The sequence below is a fragment of the Trichosurus vulpecula genome, chromosome 9, assembly GCF_011100635.1.
Source record: "Trichosurus vulpecula isolate mTriVul1 chromosome 9, mTriVul1.pri, whole genome shotgun sequence".
Classification (NCBI taxonomy): Eukaryota; Metazoa; Chordata; class Mammalia; order Diprotodontia; family Phalangeridae; genus Trichosurus; species Trichosurus vulpecula.
This window is the reverse complement of record NC_050581.1, coordinates 197,377,296-197,402,669: the sequence shown is the minus strand read 5'-3', so window position 1 is coordinate 197,402,669 and position 25,374 is coordinate 197,377,296. Positions and strand designations below refer to the sequence as shown.

Here is a 25,374-nt window from a genome sequence, read left to right as displayed (position 1 = left end):
ATGTAACTATATAAAGGAGAGAAGATCTTTAACTATGATATTCCAAAGGCAAAAGATAAAGGCTTACAACCAAGAATAACTTAATTCTATAAGACTGAATATAACCCTAAAGGGGAAGGGGAGGTGGATCTTTTGATGAAGAAAAAAGGGGAACAGAGTTGAATAGAAACCTTGGAACACAAGCACAGCAGTTAAAAGAAAGCTAGAAGGATAAATACATTCAAGCAATTGGAAGGGACTAAACAATGATGTTTATATTCTAATAGGGGGAGAAGAAACGTGTCCTTTTAGAAACACACCATCTTTATATGTCATAGAGGGAGTTAACAAAGACAGATACTGCTTGAAAGTGGTTTTGCTCTATTTTTGTGTTTGTTTTAGAGAGAAAAGAAAAGAATTCGGGGAAAAATGAGCATAAACTTACTTTTTCTCGTAATTGGGCTGTTGAAGAGTATACAAACATGGAGAGAAGGATGTGGGAAGCACGTATCTCATAAGCTGCTTTCTTTTCTGAACTGACCAAAGGAAGGCTGAACACGCACATACATACATGCACACATATGGAGAATTTAGTGTACAAATAATTAAAACAACAGGGAAACATGGACATGGGAGGAAGACAAAGAGGGAATATGAAGTTGGAGAGGGAAAATAAACTTCAACTTTTTAATGTGATTCATAAAGGGGGAGATTAAAAGGAAATAAAACATAAGAACCAGAAATAGGGGTCTAGGTGAGGATAAGAAAAGAGGGGACAGGGAGTGGGAGTAGACCACTTGTCACTAGTGTTGATCAATCACATCCTTCTCTTTCTTCAACTCCTTTCTCTGTAAAGAAGTTCTAAAAATCTAAAAATGGATGGTTTGGATCCCAGGAACTCAAACTACATCCCCTAAAGACAACCTAGTATTGAGAGGGTTGAATAAGTTGAGATTACAAAATTGAGCACTACAGTCAACAAGTAGTGATCCATCACCACAAAGGACAAGAAAGCAGTTGGTGCTAGCCATGGTATGGTGCTCCATGGCCATGAAAACCCTAAATGACGGTTTTGGACATCTAGGTCAAAAGGGAACTTTGGTGTTGGTAAAAAATTGATTCTGCTGACCCAATATGGAGGGAGATGTCTGTAGGATGTATTTTTTAATACGCTCAATGTGTTCAAAGGAAAATTAATCTTCCTTGTACTGCTTATCTGGAAAATATAAGAACTAGCCAGTCTTTGGAGTTTGTGCGTATAGACATTTAATCTTGAAAAGAGGTAGGTAGAACATGAGTGATATTCTGGTGGTGGCAGACCATCTTAGTCATTGTATGCTGAAACCAGAAATCTTCTACAATTGCCATCATGTTGCAAAAAAGTATTCTCAGGGTGTGGTTTCCCTCCCAGGATCCATTCTGAGCCAGCCAAGACTTGGAAAGCAAGTTTGTCAGGGAGGAGATAGATCAGTTAAAAGGACAGGCTAGTGCTTAACTATGGCCTCAGCTAAGAAATGCTTAAAAGGGAACAAGTAAAAATCAGATGATTGAGTTCACTGTCAGTAAATTTAGGAAGAGGATAGCATCCTGCTAAGGAATCTTGCTGTCCAGAGAAAACATAAGATACTGAACTGGCCAAAAGCCACCCTATGCCAAATACTGGTAAATACACTTTTTACAAAATAGCTCCATAGCACAGTGAGAGCAGTGCAATAACAATACATTGCAACTACCTATTGTCCATACGGGAGCTGGCCTGATTATCTGAAGGACAAGAATGATGGAGGGGATACTAAGGGCCTTTTAGATGGGCCTATCCAGCAGTCGCACAACAACACTTGGAGCCAGATGGTAACACATAGGGAGAAAACTCTTGGGGCTAATTTAAAAAAGAAATTGCATGTTAGTAACCTCTTGAGAGTTTGGGAAGCCTGCCAAAACGAAAGCTTGCCAAGATGGAGGAGGACCTCTGCCTAGCCATGAAGGAAGGGCTGAATCCAAAGGCTACCCTTTTCCTGCCCAATTTACCCTCTGAGGAGGCCCCAAGGAGTTATGTATTGGGCCCTACAGCCTAAGTCATCCAGGAGGTCAGAACTGAAACAGCAGGCCAGCAGGTCTTAGAATAAGGGTGCAGTATAGATAGCATCACAAACACACACACACAGACACACACACACACACACACACACTTAAAAGGAAAAGTAGGCTTTACTTGAGAGAGTCACAATTTCATGTACAATTCTCTTTCTCTGTTCTACTTTGTATATAGACATGTTCACTTTATTTGGTATTAAGATTAGAATAGAAAATAATTTCTTAAAGGAAGGAGGTCCCCCAAGTAGTACCAGGACTCCAAGGTCAGGGTTTAGGATGACTTAGGATGCTACAGGAGTAAGAAGAAAGATAAGGTCCATTGATGGAACACATATAATAGTATGCCTACATATTGAGTGTACACCATCTACCTTTGTAACATATACAATATAGAGTTCTCTGTGTGCCTGGTGTATGGAATGAAAGTAACGTAGATGCCATATATGGTATGTATATATACATTGTGGATGAACACTTGGGAATATGCTATATGCTGACACACATCAATGGTGTGCATATGAAGATTCACATGTGATTGGCAGGCACTACCGATTTATTTTTTCTTCAACTGTACAGAATGTATTTATGGACTGCAGTTCCCACAGTGCTTGGGAGCTATTCTCTGTATTATATTCCCCAGAAGGCTGGGTGTGAGACTGCAGCATGGAGATATCGCCCAACACCAATTCTAACACAATGAAAAGTTGAAAAAGCTTGGTGAGTTTTGCATGGAAGGCTGAAGCAAGCAGCAAAGCAGGAGAAAGGGAAGCTGCATAGAGAGAAAGGAAGCAGTACAGGCCACGCCAGGCCAGTCACAAGCCAAGCATCCATCAGGGCCTTGAGGATGTTTGCAACGGTTCTGACAAAAGACTTCACTTGGCATCTGGCCCTGAGAAGTCAGTACTCTCTAGCCCTGATGACTCCAAGAGTGAAGTGGAAGCGAATTAAGCAGAGCAATTTGGGACCCTAAGCTTCAACACCTTTATGGTGAGTTTAATCTGTGTTCCTCTCCTGTTACACTGGACACACAAAGGGATTGAATATGGAGTCGACCAGAGCAAGCCTGGAAACATGGGAAATGGTAGCTATTTGTGCTATATGGTTGCTCTATTGTACAAAACTCTTAAGAGATGATGCCACGTCATATAGACCTACCCTTGATCTCTGTATTTGGTCTAGAGTATGGACTTGACCATGGGATGTTGGTCCTCTTTTGCTATACATAATAAAACAGGTGTGTGGAACTATCCAAAAGCCTACACATATATGCACCAGCTGTAACATGAAGGGACTGTACATTGTGGGGATACAATGTAACATGAAACAGGAGAGGGCTGAGACTCACTTTCCCATGTTGCCATGGGTTCGAGGTGGAGGTGTTGAATAGAAGAGAGCAGAGATTGCTGGGTGCCAGAAGAAAGGAGGTGCGGAGAGAAGGAGAAGCGTCCAAGCTCACGGTAGCAAGCAGAAGCGACAGCGGCGGCAGAGGCGGCAGAAGCGGAAGCGGAAGCGGCGGCAGAAGCGGCAGCAGCAGCAGCGGCAGCGGCAGCGGCAGCAGAAGCAGCGGCAGCGGCAGCAGAAGCAGTAGCGGCGGCAGCGGCGGCAGTGGCGGCGGCAGTAGCGGCGGCAGCGGCGGCAGTAGCATCAGGAGCAGGGCTAAAGCTGAGACAGGCGCAGAATTAGCAGACAGAAGCCAGAGCAAGCAAGCGGAAGCTGCGTGGGGATCCAGGCAGGAGGTGGGATGCAGACGCTGGCTTCACTAAAGTTGTAGAAATCCATTCACACTATTGAGACTTTCCCTATTTGGTGTTATGAGTTTGTTTGTGTGTGGACGGTTCGGCTGACCCCTTTAGGAAGGAAGGAGAGTGGCCGTATTACCTTGCTACCAGATGCAGGGCGGGCTTCCCTTTATGTCCCTTGCTGCTTGTGATAAGTGCATTTTATATTCAAAATGCTTCTTAGTAGCTTTACTCAAATACCACTAGGGGAAAGCCAGGAATATACAAAATTCAGATATTCACAGGAAGAGAGAGACAGAAAGACAGACACCATTTGGGTAAAGGCAAAAAACACAAGACATAGCAAAGTTATCAGAGAGAAGTTTCCCAAAAGCATACCTGTTTTGTATAAACCCATCTAAGCATTCAGGTTGCCACTGGTATCTAATGGAACATGAGTTATACAGAACATGTGCAGATATTCTCGGCTTGCCTCTGTCTGACCATGGAAGGAGTGGCAGTGGGGCTCTCAGTGGAGTCACATCATGGTCATACCTGGAGTCTCCACCAAGATGGGAAGAGAGGGAGAGGGTGATCCCTTTTGTATATCCACTCTGTCAGCATCTCAACCTGAGCAGCCCATTAGGGGACTCTTCAGCATCTCAAATTTCAAGCCCTTTACCTATGCCCCCCACCTGAGTCATTTGGAGCCAGAGGCTAGCCCCAAAGCTCCCTCACAGTCAGTTTGGAGCAGATAGGGGATATTTGTACATGCTCTGTACAGCTACATTACTTGAACGTTTAGGACATTATCAACTGTAGGCACTGACTGATCTTCTTTTATAGGAAATATCCAAACCAATGTCTCCATGTCCACTAGCTGCAGAGTTTTCCATTCTAGGATTGAAATGTTTCACTAAAGGATTACTGACACAAGAATCCTTTGGTTGGTACCTGAATCTTTGATTTCCTGCTAAAGGCATAACGCCAATCCATTCATCCTGGAAAACCATAACCTCAAAGCTGCACAGGCTCATGGAAGGTCATCTATTCTCTTCGCCATCTGTGGGCAGGCCCTCACTTATACTCCAGTAGACAAGCTCAGGCTATTTTAGTTTTATGCAACATCCCTGTGTGCAGTCTTCTCCCAACCCCCAACACAATATCAGCTCTTTGAGAACAGGGACAGTCTCATTTTCATCTTTTGTAGCCTTAGCACCTAGCACAGTATGTGACACAGAGGAGGGGATTAAGAAATGCTTGTCTAATGAATGAACTTCTGTGAATGGGAAAGGAGTGTGGGGAGGAGGTGGAGGGGCAAAAGGAAACAATGGAGCGACGACTTCCTGAATGACAAGAAAATATAAAATCACAATGAGCATGTAATGTATTTAATGGTTGGATGATTATGAAATGGGATGTTTGGGACATGCCATGTTCCATTGCCCATTTCACTATTCAACAGAACTCTTGGGCAAACCCACCAATTACCACAAACATAACACAGGACAGGCTAGCAATCTGTTGGGTGAGCCAAGCCAATTGGCCTTTCCCTCTCTTTTTAGCCTGAAAAATCAAGCACATTTTAACAGAATAGTCATCACAAGGTCAAGCATATTTTCTATTTCTGAGGATATTATCCAGAAACTTCTAGGAACAGCCAGCAAGCACATCAATTGAAACCATGTCTAAACAGGAAGAGAAAATGAGCTGAATGATCCAGGTAATTCAGGCCAAAACCAGGTGATTTTTAACCAAAATTATCCAGGATGGATTTTTTTTGGATCATGCATACCAGCATAATTACTCCCCTTTTATTTCAGTTTACCTGTAGAAACACAGTTTGAGTCTTAAGTAAGGAAAAAAAGCAGCAGCTGGCACCATTTACCTAATGGCATTTATACAAGCAACACTAGAATTTGCTATCCCATGAAGGCTCTGAGAGCCTAAAAAGCCACAATCAACTTTCAGTGTATGTCAGTAGTTTTCTCAACAGGTCAGTAGTTACTGTGATTTTTCAGCCTATGGGCAGCTCATGTCAGCAGGCATCACTCATCCTCCTTGTCTGGGCTCTCTCGCAAGTGCTCGGTGGAGTAAAAACAGAGGGGTCTCGAATGCCAAGCTGGATATCAAAGAAGCGAGTAGAGAACGTGACGCTGTAGTTCTTGGTGTAGGTTTCTTGGACTGGGTAACAATCCTTGACAGTATAGATGCCAACCCATGTTTCATCTGTAAGAGGGAAGAAAATACAAACACAAGCTCATGTCTTTGATATTTCTAAGGAATAAAAGGAGGAAAAGTATTGGCAAGAAAGCAGAAAGTATTATCATTTTCATGAATTATACTGTGGTGTGTGGGTATAGAGAATAATGTATGAAGGGCAAGTCAACTACAGAGTAAGTCAAAGGAGGCAGACAGATGAATGCTGGTGAGTGACCAAAGGCAATGGAGGGAATTTCGAGATGGAAATTGATTTTTAAAAATAGGATTCTTATATTTAGACAACTGAAGGCTGAAAGAGAATTTGAAGGAAGTTCAAGGAGATATAGGCAGAACATGAATGTGTTCACCAAATCCCATTTAGTCCCTGACATCAGAGAGACTCTATTTTAGGGATGAGGGGTGACAAACAATATAAATGTATACAAAATATAAACTCAGTAAACACAGGGCAACTCAAAAATCTTACTGCAATTCTAAGCTATCAAACCTTTCTAAGACTTTGGGGACACAGTAAAGAAATTCGGGAGAGAGTTGCTAGTAGCAGGTGGAAGTGGGGCAGAGATTTGGAGGAGCCTCATGTTGGAGGCAGGAAAACCTAAGATCAAATCTATACTACCCCATTTGACTTCAATAGTAATGGGTTGTTTGTTTGTTTGTTTTTTTGGTGGGGGGGAGGGGGGGGTGTGGTTCAAGGCAGTTGAGATTAAGTGACTGGCCCAAGTTCACACAGCTAGTGTCAAGTGTCTGAGGCTGGATTTGGACTTGGGTCTCCTGACTTCAAGACCAGAGCTCTCTATCCACTGAGCCACCTAGCCATCCCATTTTTTAAAACAAACTGTATAAATTTTATTGTAATATCATCCCCTTTCAACCATCCCCCTTGAGTACAGGAGGAAAGAGCAGTCGGACAAGTGGAGCCCTCAAAGTTAAGTGGAACCTCACCCCAAAGCAAGATGATGAACAGCCATGGAGAATCATAGCCGTAGAGGCTTCCCTCTTGCCTCTGTACTGCCCACCCCAACCCCCAGGGAGTTGTAGTAGTCGACTGGCACAATCCTTTGTGCAAATGTTAGCTCAGCCTAGTTCCCCAGTTGGCCTCATTCAACCCTTTTGCAATCTCCACTGGAAATGGTCAGAGACAGTTGCACATTGTGATGCTTTGAGCTGAAACAATGTAGGGGTCCTTCAAAATTCCCTAAGAATCACCTTCCTTGGAAAAGTTATGAACAGGGCCTAATACCCTAGTGTCTGTCCTGCCTTTGGTTTGAAATCAACAGAATCAAAGCCCAGAAGATGTCCACTTACATTTCCGGGCTGGCTTCCTGTCTGACCATTCCTGTACCATTATCTGGTCCTGAGGGCCCCCGATGTAATACTGGTCTTCATAAGTTGAGTTTTGGGGGATATCCAGAGGATCCCATTGGTCGGTCAAGGCAATCTTGGAGCACAGCTTGGTGGCCTGGTCAATCTGAAACATCACTGCGTCTTGATAGAGGAAAATATATTCAAAGAACCTGAAAAATAGGACCAAAAAATGATGAGCAAGGTTTTTGGACTTGTATGTTTAAAATGCAAAGACCTTTGACATAAATGAGATTTTAAAAGAGGAAAGAAAGTGAGCGATTCTTCCCTACCAAGACAGTTTCTGCCCCTGCCCCTGCCCCTGCCTCCAATAATTCAATCCATCAACAAGAATTTATATCTTCCATGTGCCAGTCACTGCACGAGGCAGTGGGCATACAAAGACAAACATGAAAGTCTTCCTGCTCCCAATGATCTCCCATTCTCACCTCTTCTCTCTGAGACTCAGTTTTCTCATCTGTAAAATGAGGGAGTTGGAGAAATTACATAAATACATAAGAGAGCCGTACAGCTGTACTTCAGGCACATCATCGACTATAGAGCTTTTATGAGTCTAAGCCCCATGGCAAAATCCAGTGGAAATTTGGCTTCAGAAGACCTGAGTTCAAATCCTGATTCTGCCCTTCACTCCCTGCGGGACCTAGGCTAAATCACTGTATCTCTCCAGACCTCGCTTTCTCAGATGTGAAATGTAGATGTTGGATTCAATGACCTCAAAAGCCCCCTCAAGATCTCAATCTACGATGCCATGATTTATTACATGATTCCTGTGGGGAAAGGGATCCTAAATTCCAGTCCCTGTCACAGAAGCTAGCACATAATGAATGCTTGTTGAACGAGTGATTGAATAAATCGTGGGTAAGATAAAATCGACCAACACATCATCTGCATTTGTCAATATATGTGATATTCCCCATCCATAGTCCTGTGGCTGTGAAGGAGGGAGGAAGTTGCATTTTCTCAAGTCTTTTCCAGGGCCCGCGGGCAACCCCCTAAAATGATAACTTCGTAGAATTGGTATCAATTTGCATTGCTAAAGGGAATTTCTTGACTGGAAACTCTCTACATCAAAAATCACAAGTATAGGCCCCTTAGCTACTCCCCCCCCCCAAAAAAGGCAGAGAGCTCATATACATTTAAGAAATGCTTTTGCTTAAACAGGAATGTATGCTGAGGGGAAGGGGCTGGGAGTTTGTAACATAGCAAGGCATTATCTGCCATTAACAACTTAGGGTGAATGTTTTTCTCAGGTTAACCACGGTACTTATCACTGTCTCCCCAAGTAAACTGTTCACTTGTAAATGGCTATCTGCTACAGGATGTCAGTTAACAGTCTGCTGTTCTCAAACTACTGATCTCCAAAGATAGAACTTGCCATAAAACAGCAGCCAAACTAAAAATGTATTTATTTTTACAGGAAAGGTTTAAAGGATATTATTAAGAAGAAAGTATGGCCAAAAATAAACCGAACCCATGAGTGGCATGTTTATTTTTCACTCAAAGACAGTAATTCCAAAAGATTATAAATAGTGTTGGTCTAAAGTGAGAGCCTGGCACTTTCGTGTATGGGAAAAGGTTACTTTAGATTACCCCAGTGGATCAGAATTGCCTAACAGATGCTCATGGGAACATTAATGCAAGCAGCACTGACCAATAGGCAAGACATGAAGCAACAGGAGACTTTTATTTGTGAGTCCTTCTATACTGGTCATAGTCTGGTGGCTCCTTAATGTGCACTAGTGGATAAAAACCAGTGGCCAGATGTGTTGTGCTCAAAGCACAACTCTCCCTTGCTCTTCATCACAGGGGACACTCCATTTCCATGACCTCTGCCCACCCCCATACCTCTTCTAATCCCCTATTTCCTCCAAAACTCTACTTCTGTATAAAGACTGTTCTAATCACCACCATATATGTGTGTGTCATGTTTTGTATCTATTTTTGTGGCTTGTGTGCACATGTTGTTTCTTCCCCCCAAGTGGAAATTCTTTGAATACAGGGACTATGCCTGAGACACTGGGTGATGCACAGTCTTGTAAATAAAACAGTGTCAGGAGAGGAACTAAGGACCACCAGGCGGGGGGGGGGGGGGGTGTTATACTGGGATGAAAAAGAGGATCACAGAAGGAAGAGGACTTTCACTTGGGGTGGATGAGATGGTGAGAACTGATAAAAGCGGGGAGAAATTCTTGAATTCTTGTTTAACTTCTGTTTTCCCAAGAGAGATTGACCTTTACAGTGGAAATAAGAGAATAAAAATGACTAATAGGGAGTTGATAGTCAAAATAAGTGAGTCAGTAAATAGTTAGAGAACCCTCAGCTGCCCTTGCCAGATTAACTGCATCCTCAGGTTCTGCTAGAAATGACAGAGGCGACCTCTGGGCCATCGTCAGTGACATGTGAAGGATCAAGGAAAATGGGAAGAGGACTATGATATTGGGGAAAGGCAAATGGTGTGCTAATTTTCCAAAAAGGGAAAAGAACAGAATCTGCAAACTATGGGCCAGTTAGCTCCATTTACATTGCTGGGGAAACTCTAGACTGACTCACTAAAGAGATGATTGATGAATGTCCATAAAGGGAGGTAGTGATTGTGTCTTTGACACAAAAAAGCCATGCCAGACTAACTTCACTTCCCTTTTTGACAAGATAAGTAAACTAACAGGTGAGGAGAACGTTATAGGTGTAGATTTACTAGAGTTTGGCACAGATTTTGGTCAAGTATCTCATACTATTTCTGTGGAGAAAGTGAAAAAAGATGGATTAGATAACAGAATCAGGTGGATTGGCAACTTGTTGGCTAGCTAGCACCCAAGGCTAGGCAGTAATAGATCACTGTCGACATGAATACTCCAAGGATGTGTGCTTGGCCCTATGCTGGTCAGCATTTTAGCAATGCCTTCGATGAAGCCGTAGGTCGGATGCTCATCATCATGCCCATCATACTGCCTGATGACACCAATGGGGGAGGGGGGCTGCCTAACACACTAGAACACAGAGGCAAGATCACAAAGATTGGCCTGAATCTAATAACTTGAGATTCAACAGGGATAAATGCAAAGTCTTGGGTATTAAAAAAAATCAACTTTGCAGCTATGAAATGGAAAGAGCATTGTGATAAAGAAGCTGTTTGGGGAAAAAAATGGGGCATTAAACTGGATTCCAAGCTTGATAAAAGTTAGCAATGAAGAAGCAGCCAAGAAAGCTAATGCAGACATGGGATGCATTAAGACAGAGACCATTTCCAAGAATAGGGAAATGATCGTTCCAACTGTATTCTGCCCCTATTGCCTCTAAAATAAAATATAAACTCTTCTTTGGGGCTTTTAAACCCCTTTATAACCTCTTCCCAAGCTATCTCTCCAGCCTCATGAGATATGACTTCCTCCCCAAGTTCTATGATTCCCAACCAAACGCTTGGCTTTGAGCTTTGCATGGACTCCTTCATGCCTGAAATGAACTCCTCTCTCATCTGGACCAGACAGACCCCCTCTCTTTCTTCAAGATGAAGCACAAGCACCACCAAGACTTGTCTGATGCCCCCACCAATGATATTTCATTTCATGACTGTTACTGTGTTTTCTCTGGATTTACTTAATTGTGTACATGTTGTCTTTCAGTATAAAATATGAGTTCCTTGACAGTAGCTCAATGATTTATTATATTGGTATCCCCAGAACCTAGCACTGTGTCTGGCACATAGTAAGCACTTAATTAATACTTACTGATTGACTAAAGATATCCATGGTTCCTCCCAAGACATAAGTAACTGAGAGGGTAATTTATTTCATGGGGGTGTGGTCTCTCTACTCCATATAAAGCTAAATCAATCCTGCAAAATAGGGCAACTTAGAACACAGGGGTCCAGAAGAAATATTAGTCTGATTGCAAAAGGACTTTGGCTCTTGTGGGAGAATCTGGATGGCCTTACTTGTTTAAAATGCAACCCAATAGATTAGTAATGCCTGGCTCCAATGTCTGGTCAGCCCCTACTCTGGGACTCTCCAGAGGAAGCCTTGAGCTGGGGCCATTTGCCCCTCCTGATGCACTTGAAGCTGGGGTTACACCCTGGAGTCAGGATGAGGAATGAAGGAAACATAAATCTTCAAAATAATGGTCTGAGGCACAGATATATTCTCTGCATCCATGTCAGATTTGACAACACAGATGGCTTCCTTTTGGACCCTGTGCCTAACAACCTAAATCTAAATGATGATTCCAAGTTCAATTTTGAGATCTCTGAAATGATCAGCCTCTTCAACTTTTATGAGAGTTGAGATATAATAATGGCCAAGAATTCTGAAAGCATTGTCCAAGGTATGTTTGGATATGCAGAACACTAGCAATGAGACATTTATTTCAGGGCACAAACACCCTCCCCAATCCTACTCCTGAGGTCTTACCATGACATTGTACATGTACTATGCCCCATACAAACTGAATGACCCACATTTCCCAAACAGCAGGATGCATCCCCAGTTCTGTTTGTTCATATGCTTCTTTAGGCCTAGAATGCTCTCTCCCCACACCCCATTTCCACCTGATGGAATTCTGCTGAGCTCAATTCCATCCTCCTCTTATTTTCCCAACTGAAAAGCCCATGGAAAAAAATGGGGGGAGTCAGGAAGACCAGAGTTCAAATCCCAACTCTGATATTTAGCAGCTTGGTGAGTCAACCAACCAATCAAGAAGCATTTATTAAGAGCCTACTATGTGTAAGGAACTTTTTCCAGGTGCTTAACTCTCTGAAACTCAGTTTGCCCTGCTGTAAAATGACCATGATACCTAAAGAAACTGACATGATTGCTGTGATTCTCCAATGAGATGTACGTAAAGCACTTCAAATACCCTGAAAGGCTATGAGTGTTGGTTCTCTCATTTGTAGCTTCTTCCCCTTTCTTTGACCTTGAAGAGCTCTTTGTCTGGCCCTCCCTTGTGCTCTTATCAAAGTCTCCTTTGGCTCAGACTTCAATTCAACAAATGTTAGTTTTGTGACTTGTCTTAGCTCTCGCATTAAAGGGCAAATTGGATCAAAGCATGGAATTTGTTGTGGTACAGCTTTAAGAAAGCACTGAATTAGGGGGAGGAGGAACTCTGGACTCAGATCAGCTTCTGCCACTTAGATATGTAGACCTAGGAAGTCACTCTATCTCTAGGAGCCTAAGTTTTCTGATCTATAAAATGGGGACAGCAATCGTAGGAGCATGTGATGCTCACATTCCAATGAAATAATGTGTGCCAAGCACTTTACAAAGCTGTCTGTCACGATGAATTGGCATCTTCCCCAATGTGCAACAAGGTCCCCTGCACATAGAAGGCACAGTGGAAGCATCCGGAGTTGAAACGACTTAAATCAAAGCTCACGTGCATCCCCACGTGATCCAGAAGCTATCTTCAAGGGATTACATTGGTTAAAAATATATAGAAAAATACAAGATTTCTCTTGACAAAGTTGACCATCGGGTTGGTGCAAATGACTCCATTTACCAGTCCACTTAAGTTCCATTGCTTAAAAGAAAAATCAAACTCTTAATATGCATTAATTGGCAGGAAGGTGGTTCAGGACTTGGAGCCAGAAAGTCCAGAGCTCAAATCCTGCCTCAGAGACTTACTAAGCACATAACTGTGCCTCAGTTTCTTCAATAATTAAAATGGGAATAATACCAGCACCTACCTCAGAGATTTCTTGTGAGGATTAGTCAACATATGTAAGATATCTCGAAAGCCTTAACATGCTCCATAAATGCTAGCTGCTATTATTATTATTAATTATTATCATTCCACCAGTAGTGGCTAATTGCATATTCAGTTACTCAAATGGAGACATAATATTCTCCATTTGGGAAGTTCCCACTGACGATGCAAATCAAACCCACCCCCCCTGCCTGCCGATCCTGTGAGACCCCTGTCCACGTCCTCCCAAAAGTTTGCCATACAGATCCAGCCACTATGCATACTTTTAACATATCACAGATATAAGTCAATAAATTTCCTTTAAAATTATTACTAAACCACTGAGCCACATTCTCTTACGGTTTGTCTACACCCTATAGTAAGTTAGAAGCTGAATGTATTAACTGTCAACCCACATGTCCTTGTCCCACACATACAATTAAGTTCATTGGAGGCCTGCAAGAATTCATATGTGACCAGTCCATAAGTGTCAAACAGTTTGAACAACATGTCTCACCCTTAGGGAGAGATAGGAGGCAGCATGGATGAGGCCAAAGAAATTACCTCAGTCACTACTTCCCTTCTGATGCATGGTCGATTGGGAAGGACCAGGACCCTGACCCCAAGGGTCCTAGGAACAGCAAACTATCCCCCCACCGATCCCAGACCAACACACTTACCCCACACAACGATCACTGAAAGGAACAACATTTGTACAGAAATGAGCCCACTCTCTCCATCACCTCTGGCCAACTGCCACTGGGCAGGCTGGGAATAGTGGCACATACCAGGCTATTAGCCCTGCTTCCAGACAGCTCCTACAGCCATCATCTAGGCAAATAATTCCCATGGATATGCCACCTGGCAACTTTCCCTGGAGATACTGCAGCCTCCACAGCTCCTGAAGATCCAGACTACCAAAATCCTAGACACCATCAGATGGCTCAACATCAGAGATGGATATTGGCACATCAGTGGAAATGACATTTAAAAAGAGACAATTACCTTGACATCTACCTTGACACTGCTCCCTAAGGACCAAGGAACCTTTCCCTCTGACTTGCAGCTGCAACCTTCCTCAGTAGAATGTGAACTCCTCTTTTTTCTATTTGCAATTAGCACAGGGTTTGGCACGTAGTAAGTGCTTAAAAATATTTTTCATTCATTCAGACACTAACTGAAACTTTTCCTCTCAGTGCTACTTGTTTCACATGTTTAAGTTAAAATAAGAGGCTAGAAAGGGCAGAGAACCCCAAAACAAAACAAGCATCAGCCATGTAGCACCTCCACTCCCGCTCTAGTGGGCGGCATTATCTTGAAGGCTTATAAAATGATTTAATATTTTCCATCTCAGGGAATACAGAGCCAGGAAAGGCTTGATCATTCCACAGCAACAATTGGTGGTATTTTTCCAAACCATTTACAGGATAGACATGAAGTAAAAAAAAAACTGAGCCAACTTGCAAATTTACTTTTCAATTCACTATGAAGAACAGAGAGGCAAACCGATACCTTCAAACAGCAGCTGGGGGTTTCAGCAGCCTCAGAGCAGCTAAATGCCTGCTTTGTTTTGTTTTGTTTCTTCATTAGGGCCAACAATGACTGCATCTAGATGTCATGAAGCTCTTAGGCACTAAACATCCCTGAGCAGTCAGACCTCTGGACCCCATAGAACAAAGCTTTCAGAGACCTTGCATATGGCAGCACATTTTCAAAGCCTTTCAGAGGCTCAGGTCCTTCTCTGCACCTTTGCTGCAGCCTGCCCCTCCATGAATTTTCACACCTTCCTGCTTTTGTCCCTAGCTATGAGAGGGAGTGTGGTGGGCTACACGTGTGAAAGGAGACAGACATTTTCAGATATGGCTGGTGTATTGCTTTGTTTTGCATAAATAAGCTCTTTTGTTACAAAGGAGGACTCCATTGTGTAAGGGGGAAGCAGTGAGTGACAACTGTGGTTTGTTTTGTTTTGTTTTGAAGAATCAAGAGAATATTAAAAAAAAAAAAAAACATTGGGTTTAGAGTTAGAAGAGCCCAGCGTTCCAATCCCATTTCTAATACTCAATTACTCAGTAACCATCGAGACACTACTATTATGATACAGTAGAAAGGGCACTTGTCTTGGAGGTAGAGTACTGAGAGCATATCCTGCCTCTGACACCTACTACCTGGTAATATCAAGTAAGTCAATTTGCCTTGAGAGGCTTCAACTTTCTCTAAGTAAAATGGTGCCTTGCCCTCAGATCAGAGACAACATGTGCCTAAAACTCCATGCAAAATATTTACAAAAACAGTGGCATGGGGCAGGAGAGGCCAGGCCCTGAATCCCTGGGCACGGATTTCAAGAAGCCAGGGACACCCCCTGCCCCATCAGAGAGGGGGGCCAGGAGGGTTGTCCCTTATGTGAAACAGGAACCAAAGAAGGCTTGGGCATGTGAGGGCTCTATGAATCAGATCCAGGAAATGGGTGCCCCAATCAGAAAGAAGGCAACATAGGGAAGTAAAGAGGGTCTGGGAATGGGACACCTGGTTGGAACCCAGGCTCTGCCTTACTTCATGGGTCATCCTAGGCAAGTATCTTCACTTCTGAGGTCTCACCTATCTCACCTGCAAAATAAAAGAGTTGGACTAGATGGCCTCGTATGTCCCTTCCAGCTCAAAATCTATGATAGTACAGGATCCTTTCATCGCATATCAAAGAAGTATGCTATTCACTATTAAATAGTCAGACTGTATTATACCCCATTCTGAGAAACTGGACAAAGCGCCACTGGGGCTTTTAAGAACAAGAAAGATCATAGGACCCTAGAGCTCAGTTTTCTCTTTGTTTTTTGTTTTTAATTCATGCTACTCCATCATCACAGGCCAATCGCCTTCCTGGAGGTTTTTTTGTTTGTTTGTTTTTTGGGTTTTTTTTTTTCCTTTCAGTTACCACTGAATACCCATGATTGTTCACCAAAGAGCCCAGGTCTTTTCTGGAAGAGACAGGATTAATCCAGGCAATCTCACTCCACCACCACATTCCCACAGTCAGCTTCAGCTCCCACTGCAGACAATGCTGAGAACTATGCTGATGCATCTAAGCATCTAAGTTATTGCTATATTCTTGTTAGAATGGAAATATTTTATTGACCTTCCCCTTTGGACCCAAACCAGCACTCATTGAGCCTGGGGTCCTGAAGATGTCAAACAGCAAAATTCACAGATTGTTCTTCAGTGCTGACTATGCCTTCTTCATCATGTCCCTGATACTCAAATTGAAAAAATGCTGAGGCCTGATTTCACATCTATAATTGATTTCATATTGTTTGCCTTCTCAGTGGGTGGGGGAGGGACCAGAAAGAGGGAGAGAATTTGGAACTCACAATTAAAAAACAGAATGCTTTAAAAATTTTCTAAATTAAAAAATAAAGTATGCTGAGATCTCTCCAGGGACTTTACAGATCTTTTTTGTTTGTTTTTAGGGGAGTCCGATTTGAAATCTCTTCAGGAAATGGCTGGATCTGTTAGCCATTTCTCTTCCCAGGGGGTGTGGGGCTGAGGCTTGGAGCGGACATCTCCCGGGCAAGGAGCACTGCCTACACATACTGGCAAATAGAGTCAACATGCCGATTAGTTTTGCAGACTCCCTACCCTACTTTCTTTGTTTCAGGGGAAGACTTGGTGGTGAGGGGGGGCAGGAATTGTTTTTTTTAAAGGCATCAATAAAAAATCTAAAATAAAAAAATAATAATTGTCATTTACGTAGTTTTTTTAAAGTTTACAATATGTTGTACCAAAAACATCACCTCTCTCATTTGAACTTCACAACAAAATGTGGGCTATTACTGGCCCCATTTTATGGGTGGGAGGCATCATGTCAGAGGATTGGACATGGAGCCTGGAAAGCAGGTTTTGAAACCTCCCTCAGAAATTTACTAGCTATGTGAACCTGGGCAAGGGACTTAACCTCTATGAGGCTCAGTTTTCTCAGGTGTGAAATTCGAATAATAATCACATCTACTTCGTGGGGTCTTTGTGAGGACCCAATTAGATAATACAATTAAAGTCTTATGTAAATATTAGCTATTATTACAGATGAGGAAACTGAGGTTCAGAAAGGTTAGGTTACTTTCCCAAGGTCCCAAAGCTAATGTCAGAAGCAAGATTTGAACCCAGATCTTCTTGACTCCAGGTCTAGCACACTGAATACCGTATCCCCTTGCCTCTCACGATTCCATGTTATCTCCTCAAAAATCCCTCCAAAACTCCTTTCTTCCTACCATGTCATCTAACCTCATCTCCCTGAACTCTAAGGCTTTTTTGTAATTGAACATTACTCCCCAGCTTCCTCCCCTCCCTTCTTGCTAAATTGGCCCCTTCATCTTTCCAGGACTGGCTACATTCTATGTGCTGTGTCTTTTCTCACGTAACTCCCCAAGCTTGGAATATCTTCTTCCCTGGTGCCCATCCATCCTGGCTTTGCCTGCCTTTCAAGGCCCTCTTCTTCCCTGAAGTCTTCCTTGCTTTCTCTATTCCTCATGGATCTCTCCTCTTTCTTCAGAGCCCCATAAACATTTGGATACAATCTGCACCATACAATAAAGGCCTCATTACCAACCTGTGTTGTCTCCTATTTCGGGCAGCAAAAGCTTGCCTACCAGATAGATTGTGAGGCCCTTGACTGCAAGCAAAGCACTCAGGAGCTCAGTGATGCCTACTGACAGAATGACTCAAATTCAGATAATGCCCCAAAGCTGGTCATCGCTCTCTGTTTCCTGCCATGTTGAACTTAGGCTTCTCCTGGCATTTTAAGACCTCTATCGTTGTCCTCTCTCCCTCTCTCCAATTTAAATTCGTTTGATCCTTAACCACCATACTTCGGCTCTGGTTCAGGTAAGATGTTAAAGGGCTCAAGCATTTGGGGAAATCCAATTAGATGAAATGCAATAAGGACAAATGTAAAACTTACAGTTGGGTCCAAAAACGGCTTCCCAAGAAAGAGATAAGAAGGCCTGTTAGACAGCAGTGTATCTGGGAAAGACTCAGGAGTTTAGTGATCTGCAAACTCAATATATGTCAGCATGCCTCGATGTCCAAAAAGGATGGGCTGCATTAGAGGACTCCTAGTTTTCAGGGCTAAGGGGACTCCCCTCTGGTCAGTACCCCTCTGAGTAATGTGTTCAGCCCTGCTAATAAGGTGATCAGTGGTAGACCCTTTCCAGGGGAGAGTGCCTCTGGCGGTAAATGGCCTCATCAAATGGGGACAAGTAGAGGAACTGGAGATTTTTAACCTGAAGATGACTGGACTCAGGCTGGGCAGATCGGATGTAGAGATCATCAAGTACTCAGTGTGGAGGAGGACCTAGCTTTGTTCCACCTTGTTTTGCCCAGAGGACAAAACTAGAAGCAATGGCAGAAAGTTAAGGGGCCAATTTAAGGTAGAGGGAAAGTTGAATCTGGAGACGACTGAACTCAGGCTGGGCAGATCGGATGTACAGATCTTCGAGTACTTAAGGTGGAGGAGGACCTAGCTTTGTTCTGCCTTAGAAAGTTGTTAGGAGGCCAAATTAGGGTAGAGGGAAAGAAAAGGTCCCTAACAATGAGAGACCCAAAAAATGGAATGGGTGGAAGGATGCCTTCTCACTCCTTGGAAGTCTGGAAGAGTGAGGATTAATTACCATTTGTTAGAGAAGGGTTTCCTTTCAAGCCTGGGGTAGATGACTGCTTGAGGCCACACCCAGCGCTAATTCCAGATTCTGTAAACCAAGGCTCTGGATACCACACACTTCTTCCTAGTCCTTGGCCAGGGGCCATTCATGGCCTGGGTCGTACTCATCTTTCTAGTCTAGAATAATGTCATCTCTCTTCTCTTCCAGTCAGTGCCTTCAAGATCCACTCAAAGGAAGGGCTGGATTTGGAGCCTAAGAACCTGGGTTCAAATGCCACAAGCAGGCTAATCTACGGGAAAAAAGGGTTAAACTTCGATTCAGAAAGACTTGGGTTCAAAGTCTGCCTCGGCCACTGGCTGTGCAGCTCTGGGCAAGTCTCTCAATCTCTCTCAGGTTTGTGAAATGGGGATGTTCATCGCATCTATTGTTGTGAGAAATCAAATGAGGTAATGTATCAAGGCGTGAAAGGGAATAAATGTCAGCTCCGATTAATCCTTTTGTGCTTCCTGTAAAATGGTGGCCAACTGGCAATCCAAGAGGTCCCTCCCTCACCAACCCTACTCCCTCCCCACCCAGAATTACCTTATCAACGATGGCGCCTTTTGTAAACGGCGCTTTGCCAAGCTTCTCGAGTTCCTTTGTCTCCCCTAGCAGATGGCTTCTGCTCTCTAATTGCTCCTGTGTCCCCTCTACCCCACCCTCCACCGATCTACAGGTCTCCCCCGGGCCCAGAACGGTGCACTCTAATGCGTTTCCATTGGCTGGTCTGTCATCTGGACGTTTCCCTACCCTGGGGACAGTGCGGCTAAAAACTGGCCTTGAGCCAGGTTGCGGCAGAGCCTGCCTAATGTTTCACCACCTGAAGCCATCCCAAGAAAATTCCCAGGAGGCCTCACCCGGGATATAGAAGAGCATGGGCAGCCTGAAAAGGGCAGGGTTAGGAAGCGCTGGCTGCTCTAAAGGAAGTACACCATCGCCCCAGTGTTAGAGGCAAGGTGCCAGGCGGGGAAAATGGGGTGGTCTGCAGAGCCTAGAATTCTCACCCTAGCAACCCTTGCAGACCATACTGCGCATCTCCTGCAGAAGGAGGGGCGGCCACCCCACCCAGTCGCGTAGCTGCTGCGGGCAGGCAGAAAGAGGACAAAGCTTGTCACCAAAGAAAACCCGAGTCACCATGAGCCGCAACAGGAAGGCAGGGCACTGAGTGTGACTGGGGAAAGACAGGTCCCACCCCAACCAAAGAAACTCCTGCGCACACTTCCATTTTATTCGCTTCTCTTTCCCTGCCCCACCCTTGCCCGAGTTTAATCGTCTCCCTGAATGTCAAAGAGGAGGCGAGCCCCGTCCTTTCCTAGTGGGATCTGAAGTGGAAAGGAGGAGGTGTCTCCTATGTCCCCATCCCAGCCCCGCTCTCCGAAAGGAAAAACTATAGACAGGCAAGGAAGCCACCCCAGGTGCAAGAATCCTCCCCCCACCCTCCCACCTCATCCTTCCGCAACCCCACCCCCTCAACCTTCCAGGTCCCTATTCCGGTCTCCCGACTCCGCAGCCTGAAGTGCACTCTTAATGTAGCCCCCCACCTCCTCCCCCAATCAGGAAGTGCTGCTCCCACCCCCAACCTCTCTGAACTCCGAAGTGCCCTCCCGAACACCCCGCAGGGCGCCCCTCCCCCACTTGCAATGAGCACCCCACTTCTCAGTGCAGTGTTCCCTCCACCTTCCTGCCTTGCGCAGTACATTGCTCTGCCTTGCCGCAGTGCGCTCCCCCCCACCCCGCCTCCCCGCCTTGCTGCACTGCGCCCCCAGCCTCCCCGCCTTACCGCAGTGCGCCCCCGCCTCCCTGCTTTGCCGCAGTGCGCCCCTCCCCCACCACCTCTCTTTGCCTCAGTGTGCCCCTCCTCCACCTCCTCTCCTTGCCGCATTGCGCCCCTACCCCGCCTCCTCTTCATACTGCGCCCCGCAGTGAGCCCCCGCCTCCCCTCCTTGCTGCAGTACGCCCTCCACTTTCTTTGCCAGGTCCCTCAACGCACCCCGCCCTGCCGCAATGCGCCCCTCGTTTCCTCTCTATGCCACTCCTCCCACTGAACTGCCCAAAGCCGCAGTACACCCCCACCTCCTCGCTTTACCGCAGTGTTCCCCCCACTTCTCCTTGCCGCGCCCTTCAATGAGCCCCCCCCCACACATACCGCAGCGCACCCCCCCAGCCTCCCTGCCTCGCCATAGTGAGTTTCCAGCCTTGCCGCAGTAAGCCTCCGCCTAACCGCAGCACCCCCCCAACTGATGCCTTCCCTCACTGCACCTCAATCCCCCCATTCCCCTGCCTGAAACCCTGGCACTTACCTCTTACAAGGGATGAGAGCTTTCCTCTCCTCCAGGAGGCGGATGCGCTGCTGGAGGGCATCGTAAGAGAGCAGGGCACGGGTGTTGCGGCCGCTGCTGTGGTCGTAGCGCACCTGACGTCCTTCCCACTGCTGCGGGGCTGAGCATGGCGGCCCGGGATCCCCGACAGCCAGCTGCCAGCTGCAGAGGCTACGTAGTAGCCAAGCCACCAGAAGCGCGGCTCGCATCCCTGTCTGTGCTGCGGGGGACAGCGCAGGTGGAAAGGCGCGGGCTGGGGAGCAGAGAGGCTAAGGATAGGGCAGGACAGGGCTGGGCTGGACAGAGCAGGGCAGGGCAGGGCAGGGGAAGAAAGCGCAGGAAAGGGCAGTGGCTCTTTCTCCGCCGTCCCCTCCCTCCCCTAGCCCGTCGCTGCACTTGCCGGGGGAGGGAGGGACGGAGGTCCAGTCGCGTAGGGAGAGAGCCGCGACCTCTGTTCCGGCTTCCCGTGCGCAGGGAGCTGGCTGGGGGGACAGTGCGGCAGGGAGCTCGCAGCTGGCTCCCTCCCGCTCCGGCTCCGGCTGAGACTGCGGCTTCCTTCCCCCCGCCGACTCTCTGCTGCCAACAGGAAATGCAGAGGCAAACGTGCCCGTCACAGCCCAATGGGCATCCGCAGAGTGGACGTGCGGGCGGGGGGAGGAGGGAGAACTCGGGCAAATGCGGGAGGACTGCAAGCCCAGCCGGGCGGGGCTGCGGCAGTGAATGCTGGAGGGAGGATCAGCTGCCCGGAGCTGCCACTCAGTAGCCTGCTACCCCCCCCCCCAAAAAAAACCAAGGGACATCTTGGCATCCCTCTGGACTCCAGGCCAAGCACAGAGGGAAAGAACTCGCCCTTAATTTCACTTTAGCTGATAGTGACCTTAGAGATTTTCCGACTCAGGTCCCTCATTCTTCAGACCAAGAAACTGAGAGTTTCAAGGAAGGGCAAGTAACTTACACCGAGGTTACACTGGTAGAACATGGACTTAACTCAGGGTCCTTTTCCCCAGGGAAGTCTTGGCCCTACGTGCACTCAGAAGAGATCTGAGTTTGAATCCTAAGTCTGACTCCTACTAGCTGCGCCACTTAGTTTACCCAAGCGTCAGTTTCCACAGTTTGCTTTTCACAACTTAAAGAACACTATATAAATTTGAGTTGGTGTCACCCTATGGATTCAACAGCTCAAGAAACATTTCTTAAGCTCCTACTGTGTCAGGCACTGTGCTTGGTCCTGCATAGAATGATAAAAATGAAACTGTTCCTGGCACCAAAGTGTTTGCTTTTGGAGATAAAAGCTGGTTAAAGTGTGGCCTTTTCACTTTCTCAATCACATCAAACCATTATATCCACACATTTGTAAAAAAACAAAAACAAAAAAACTACCTCAGACTCCTTCAATTTACTACCTGTGTCACCTTAGGCAACTAATTTGCCCTCTCTGGGCCTCAGTTTCCCTATTTGTACAATGAAAGGGATGGACTAGTTGATCTCTTAGATTATAGATTTAAAAATGGAAAGGACCCCAGAAGCCATCAAAGCCAACCCCCTCCTTGTACAGATGAGCACCTAGTGTCTTTTCCACTCTACCCACCACCCTTCTTTCTAGTTCTTCATCTAGGTTTCTCTGACCTCTGGCTGACAGTTTTCCTCTATTGCTGGGCGTCCAGAACCCTGGATCTGAGGAGCTCAGGACCAAAAAGGAAGAATTACTCTCACCCCCTATAGCATCACTAGAGGCCAAGCCTTCATTCACTTCATTCATTCACTGAGTACCTACATAATGAGAAGCAGGGGTTGCCTCTTTATCTGAAGACTGTCACAGAGTAGATGCTTAATTATTAATTATGCTTATTAATTAATGCTTGTTGACTGTGCCAGGTAGGTAACCATGGGTGACCCTGTGCCCCTGGGAACAGTGAGGCAGGCGGGAGAGCTGATTGAGATTGGATTTAGAAGACTGAAAGACATATCCTGAAAGAAGAGCTGGGTGTCTAGCAGCAACTGCTTGGTAAATGTAATCTTCCTCCATGAGGGCCAAGTGCCATACATACACTGCATCTCTTCCACTAATTGTCCAGGAAGTACCTGGGATGTCCAGAAGTTAGGCTGGCCTTTAGCTTATGCAAGGGGTTAGATCCTGGGCCTGGTAGAGAAGCAGTCAAAGAAGGTGAAAGTGGGAAGAAATAGCAGATCATCTAGTCCAGGGATGGCCATACGTGGCCCTCTCAGCCCTCAAGTTCAGCCCTTGGACTGAATCCAGACTTCACAGAACAAATTCCCTTCATAAAAGGACTTGTTCTATAAAACTTGAACTTGGTCCAAAGGCCCCAAGGACCTAGAAGGTGTCAAGGCTGCAGATTTCCATCCCTGATCTAATCCAATCTTCATATTTGACAAATAAGGAAACTGAGGTATTTTACAGATTAAAAAACCTAGAGAAAATAAATGACTTGCCTATGAAGTGATTTGAGGAGAGCCTAGAAGGGTTCTTCTCTGCCCCCCTAGCTCTAACTCCCAGGACAAAAAGAACCTCAGTCCCTTCCAGGGGTGTGCTAGAACCAGCTCAAACTTGCTTGGGAGGGCCAATTGTTAAATTTCAGTCTGGACATTTACCCCTGGAAATTGCTAAATGATACAAATGAGAGATTGACTTTACAGTTTTGTTGATTTTCTAGACTTAAGAAATTGATGGGAAATGGTAATAATACAAATTAAACTTGAAAGTGTGTTCCAGGTAGTTTCTTGTTAAAAGATTCCACTATGCTTCTTTTGCCACCCTTAAAGAGTCAGTTCTTGCCTGAGATTTGCTTTTTTTCTCTGTTCTTGGCACAGTGGTGTGAATATTCTAGACAGGGTGACCTGAGGGCTCCGTTTGGGAGCACTAGAGGTTGGGGCAGGGCCAACGGTGGGGGTGAAGGACCAGGAAGGAGAACAGGAGCCCCCAATGGCAGATTCACCAGCCTGCCTGCCCAAAAGCAAACTTTGTGCCTCTCCAGGTACTCTACTGCCTGTAACAGACATGAATGTGAGAGAGAACTGCATTGGGCCAAACGTGCTCCTCATGGAAGAGGAAATAAACCAGAGCAGAGAAAAGGCTTGCTTGTCACCCCTGAGTGGTTTGAGAAAGGGCTAGGCATTGTCAGGAGAGGTGGGAAAAAATGACAGAGGGATCCCTGGAGACCCCCATTGTTAGCCCCAGCCTCTTCATATTATCCTGTAATTACTGGGAGGAATTGAGGTGTGTTGTGAAGAGTTCTCAATTTACAGAGGACCAATCCAGCTCTTCCAATTCCTACCTTGGGAAGTCACTTTACTACTCTGGGCCTCAGTTTCCTCATCTGTAGATGAGATGGTTGGACTGGATGACCTATAAGTTCCCTTCCAACTTTAGATCTAGGATTCTGAGATCTATGTGTCAGCTGTGTTATTGTACAATACAATCCCCTTGAGGACAGGGACCATGTCTTTGTGTCTGTCCCTCATATATATCACAATGCCATGAACATGACAGGTACTTAATAGACGGAATTATTCACCTTTAAATCCTTCCAATGTAGGCACAAATCTAGGTCTAAGGCACAAAGAAAAGCTGTGTGGAAGACCAAGCCTTAAAGAGAACACAGGCTTTGAGATGCAATTTTAGCTTTGCTCAAAATCAATCAATAAATGTTAACAAGAACTTACTAAGTGCCAGGCACCATGCCAAGTGCTGGGAAAAAAGGAGCAAAAGACAATCCCTGCTTCAAGGAGTGAGTAGTCTAATGGAGGAGAAAATATGCAAACAAATATAAACAAATTAAGCTCTAGATAGGATAAATAAGAAATAATTAAGAGAGTGAGGGGTGGGAAGCACTGGAATTAGGAAGGATTGGGGAAGGTTTTCTATAGAAGGTGGGAAGTTAGTTGAGACTTAAAGGAAGTCAGGGAAATCACCAGGTGGAGTTGAAAAGACAGAGGGTCCCAAGCAGGGGACACAACCAAAGAAAGTGCCTAGAGCTGAGAGATGGTGTGTCTTACTTGTGGAAAAGCCAAGAGGCCAGTGTCACTCATTCGAAGAATAATTGCTGAGGAGTAAGGTGCAAGACTGAAAAGGAAGGAGGGGATGAAGGGCTTTGAATGCCAAGGAGAAGATGAAGCTACAGTTTGAGGATGATCAAAATCTTTACATATTTGAAAGTATGAAGAACAGAAGACTGTCCTTCTGAGGGATCACCTTAGAAACAGGGTGGAGTCTCCTGTCTAGAGAACACAGTAAAGAGAAGCCTGCTGGAAGCATGCCTTCCTCATCTGCTCCTCCCAAGTTTGGCTTCACCCAGGTCTGAA

General features: G+C 45.3%; 1 protein-coding gene across 1 annotated transcript; it reads right to left on the bottom strand.

Moving 5' to 3' along the window:
- Nucleotides 1–5,166: 5,166 nt before the first annotated feature.
- On the bottom strand, nucleotides 5,167–21,647 carry EPDR1 (ependymin related 1). The gene is made up of 3 exons (XM_036737597.1): nucleotides 21,037–21,647; nucleotides 7,320–7,528; nucleotides 5,167–6,020 (listed from the first exon to the last, which is right to left on the bottom strand). The coding sequence occupies exons 1-3, from the start codon at nucleotides 21,261–21,263 to the stop codon at nucleotides 5,830–5,832; spliced, it is 627 nt and encodes a 208-aa protein (XP_036593492.1). The 5' UTR covers nucleotides 21,264–21,647; the 3' UTR covers nucleotides 5,167–5,829.
- Between the last annotated feature and the right edge of the window lie 3,727 nt (nucleotides 21,648–25,374).

Bases quoted from the DNA above. Each gene is read 5' to 3' on its own strand.
- EPDR1 (XM_036737597.1), bottom strand. From the start codon at position 21,263: ATGCGAGCCGCGCTTCTGGTGGCTTGGCTACTACGTAGCCTCTGCAGC. The intron at 7,529-21,036 runs GTAAGTGCCAGG...CCTATTTTTCAG, and splicing joins GCTCTCATCCCTTGTAAGAG to GTTCTTTGAATATATTTTCC. The intron at 6,021-7,319 runs GTAAGTGGACAT...TCCCTCTTACAG, and splicing joins CAGGAAGCCAGCCCGGAAAT to ATGAAACATGGGTTGGCATC.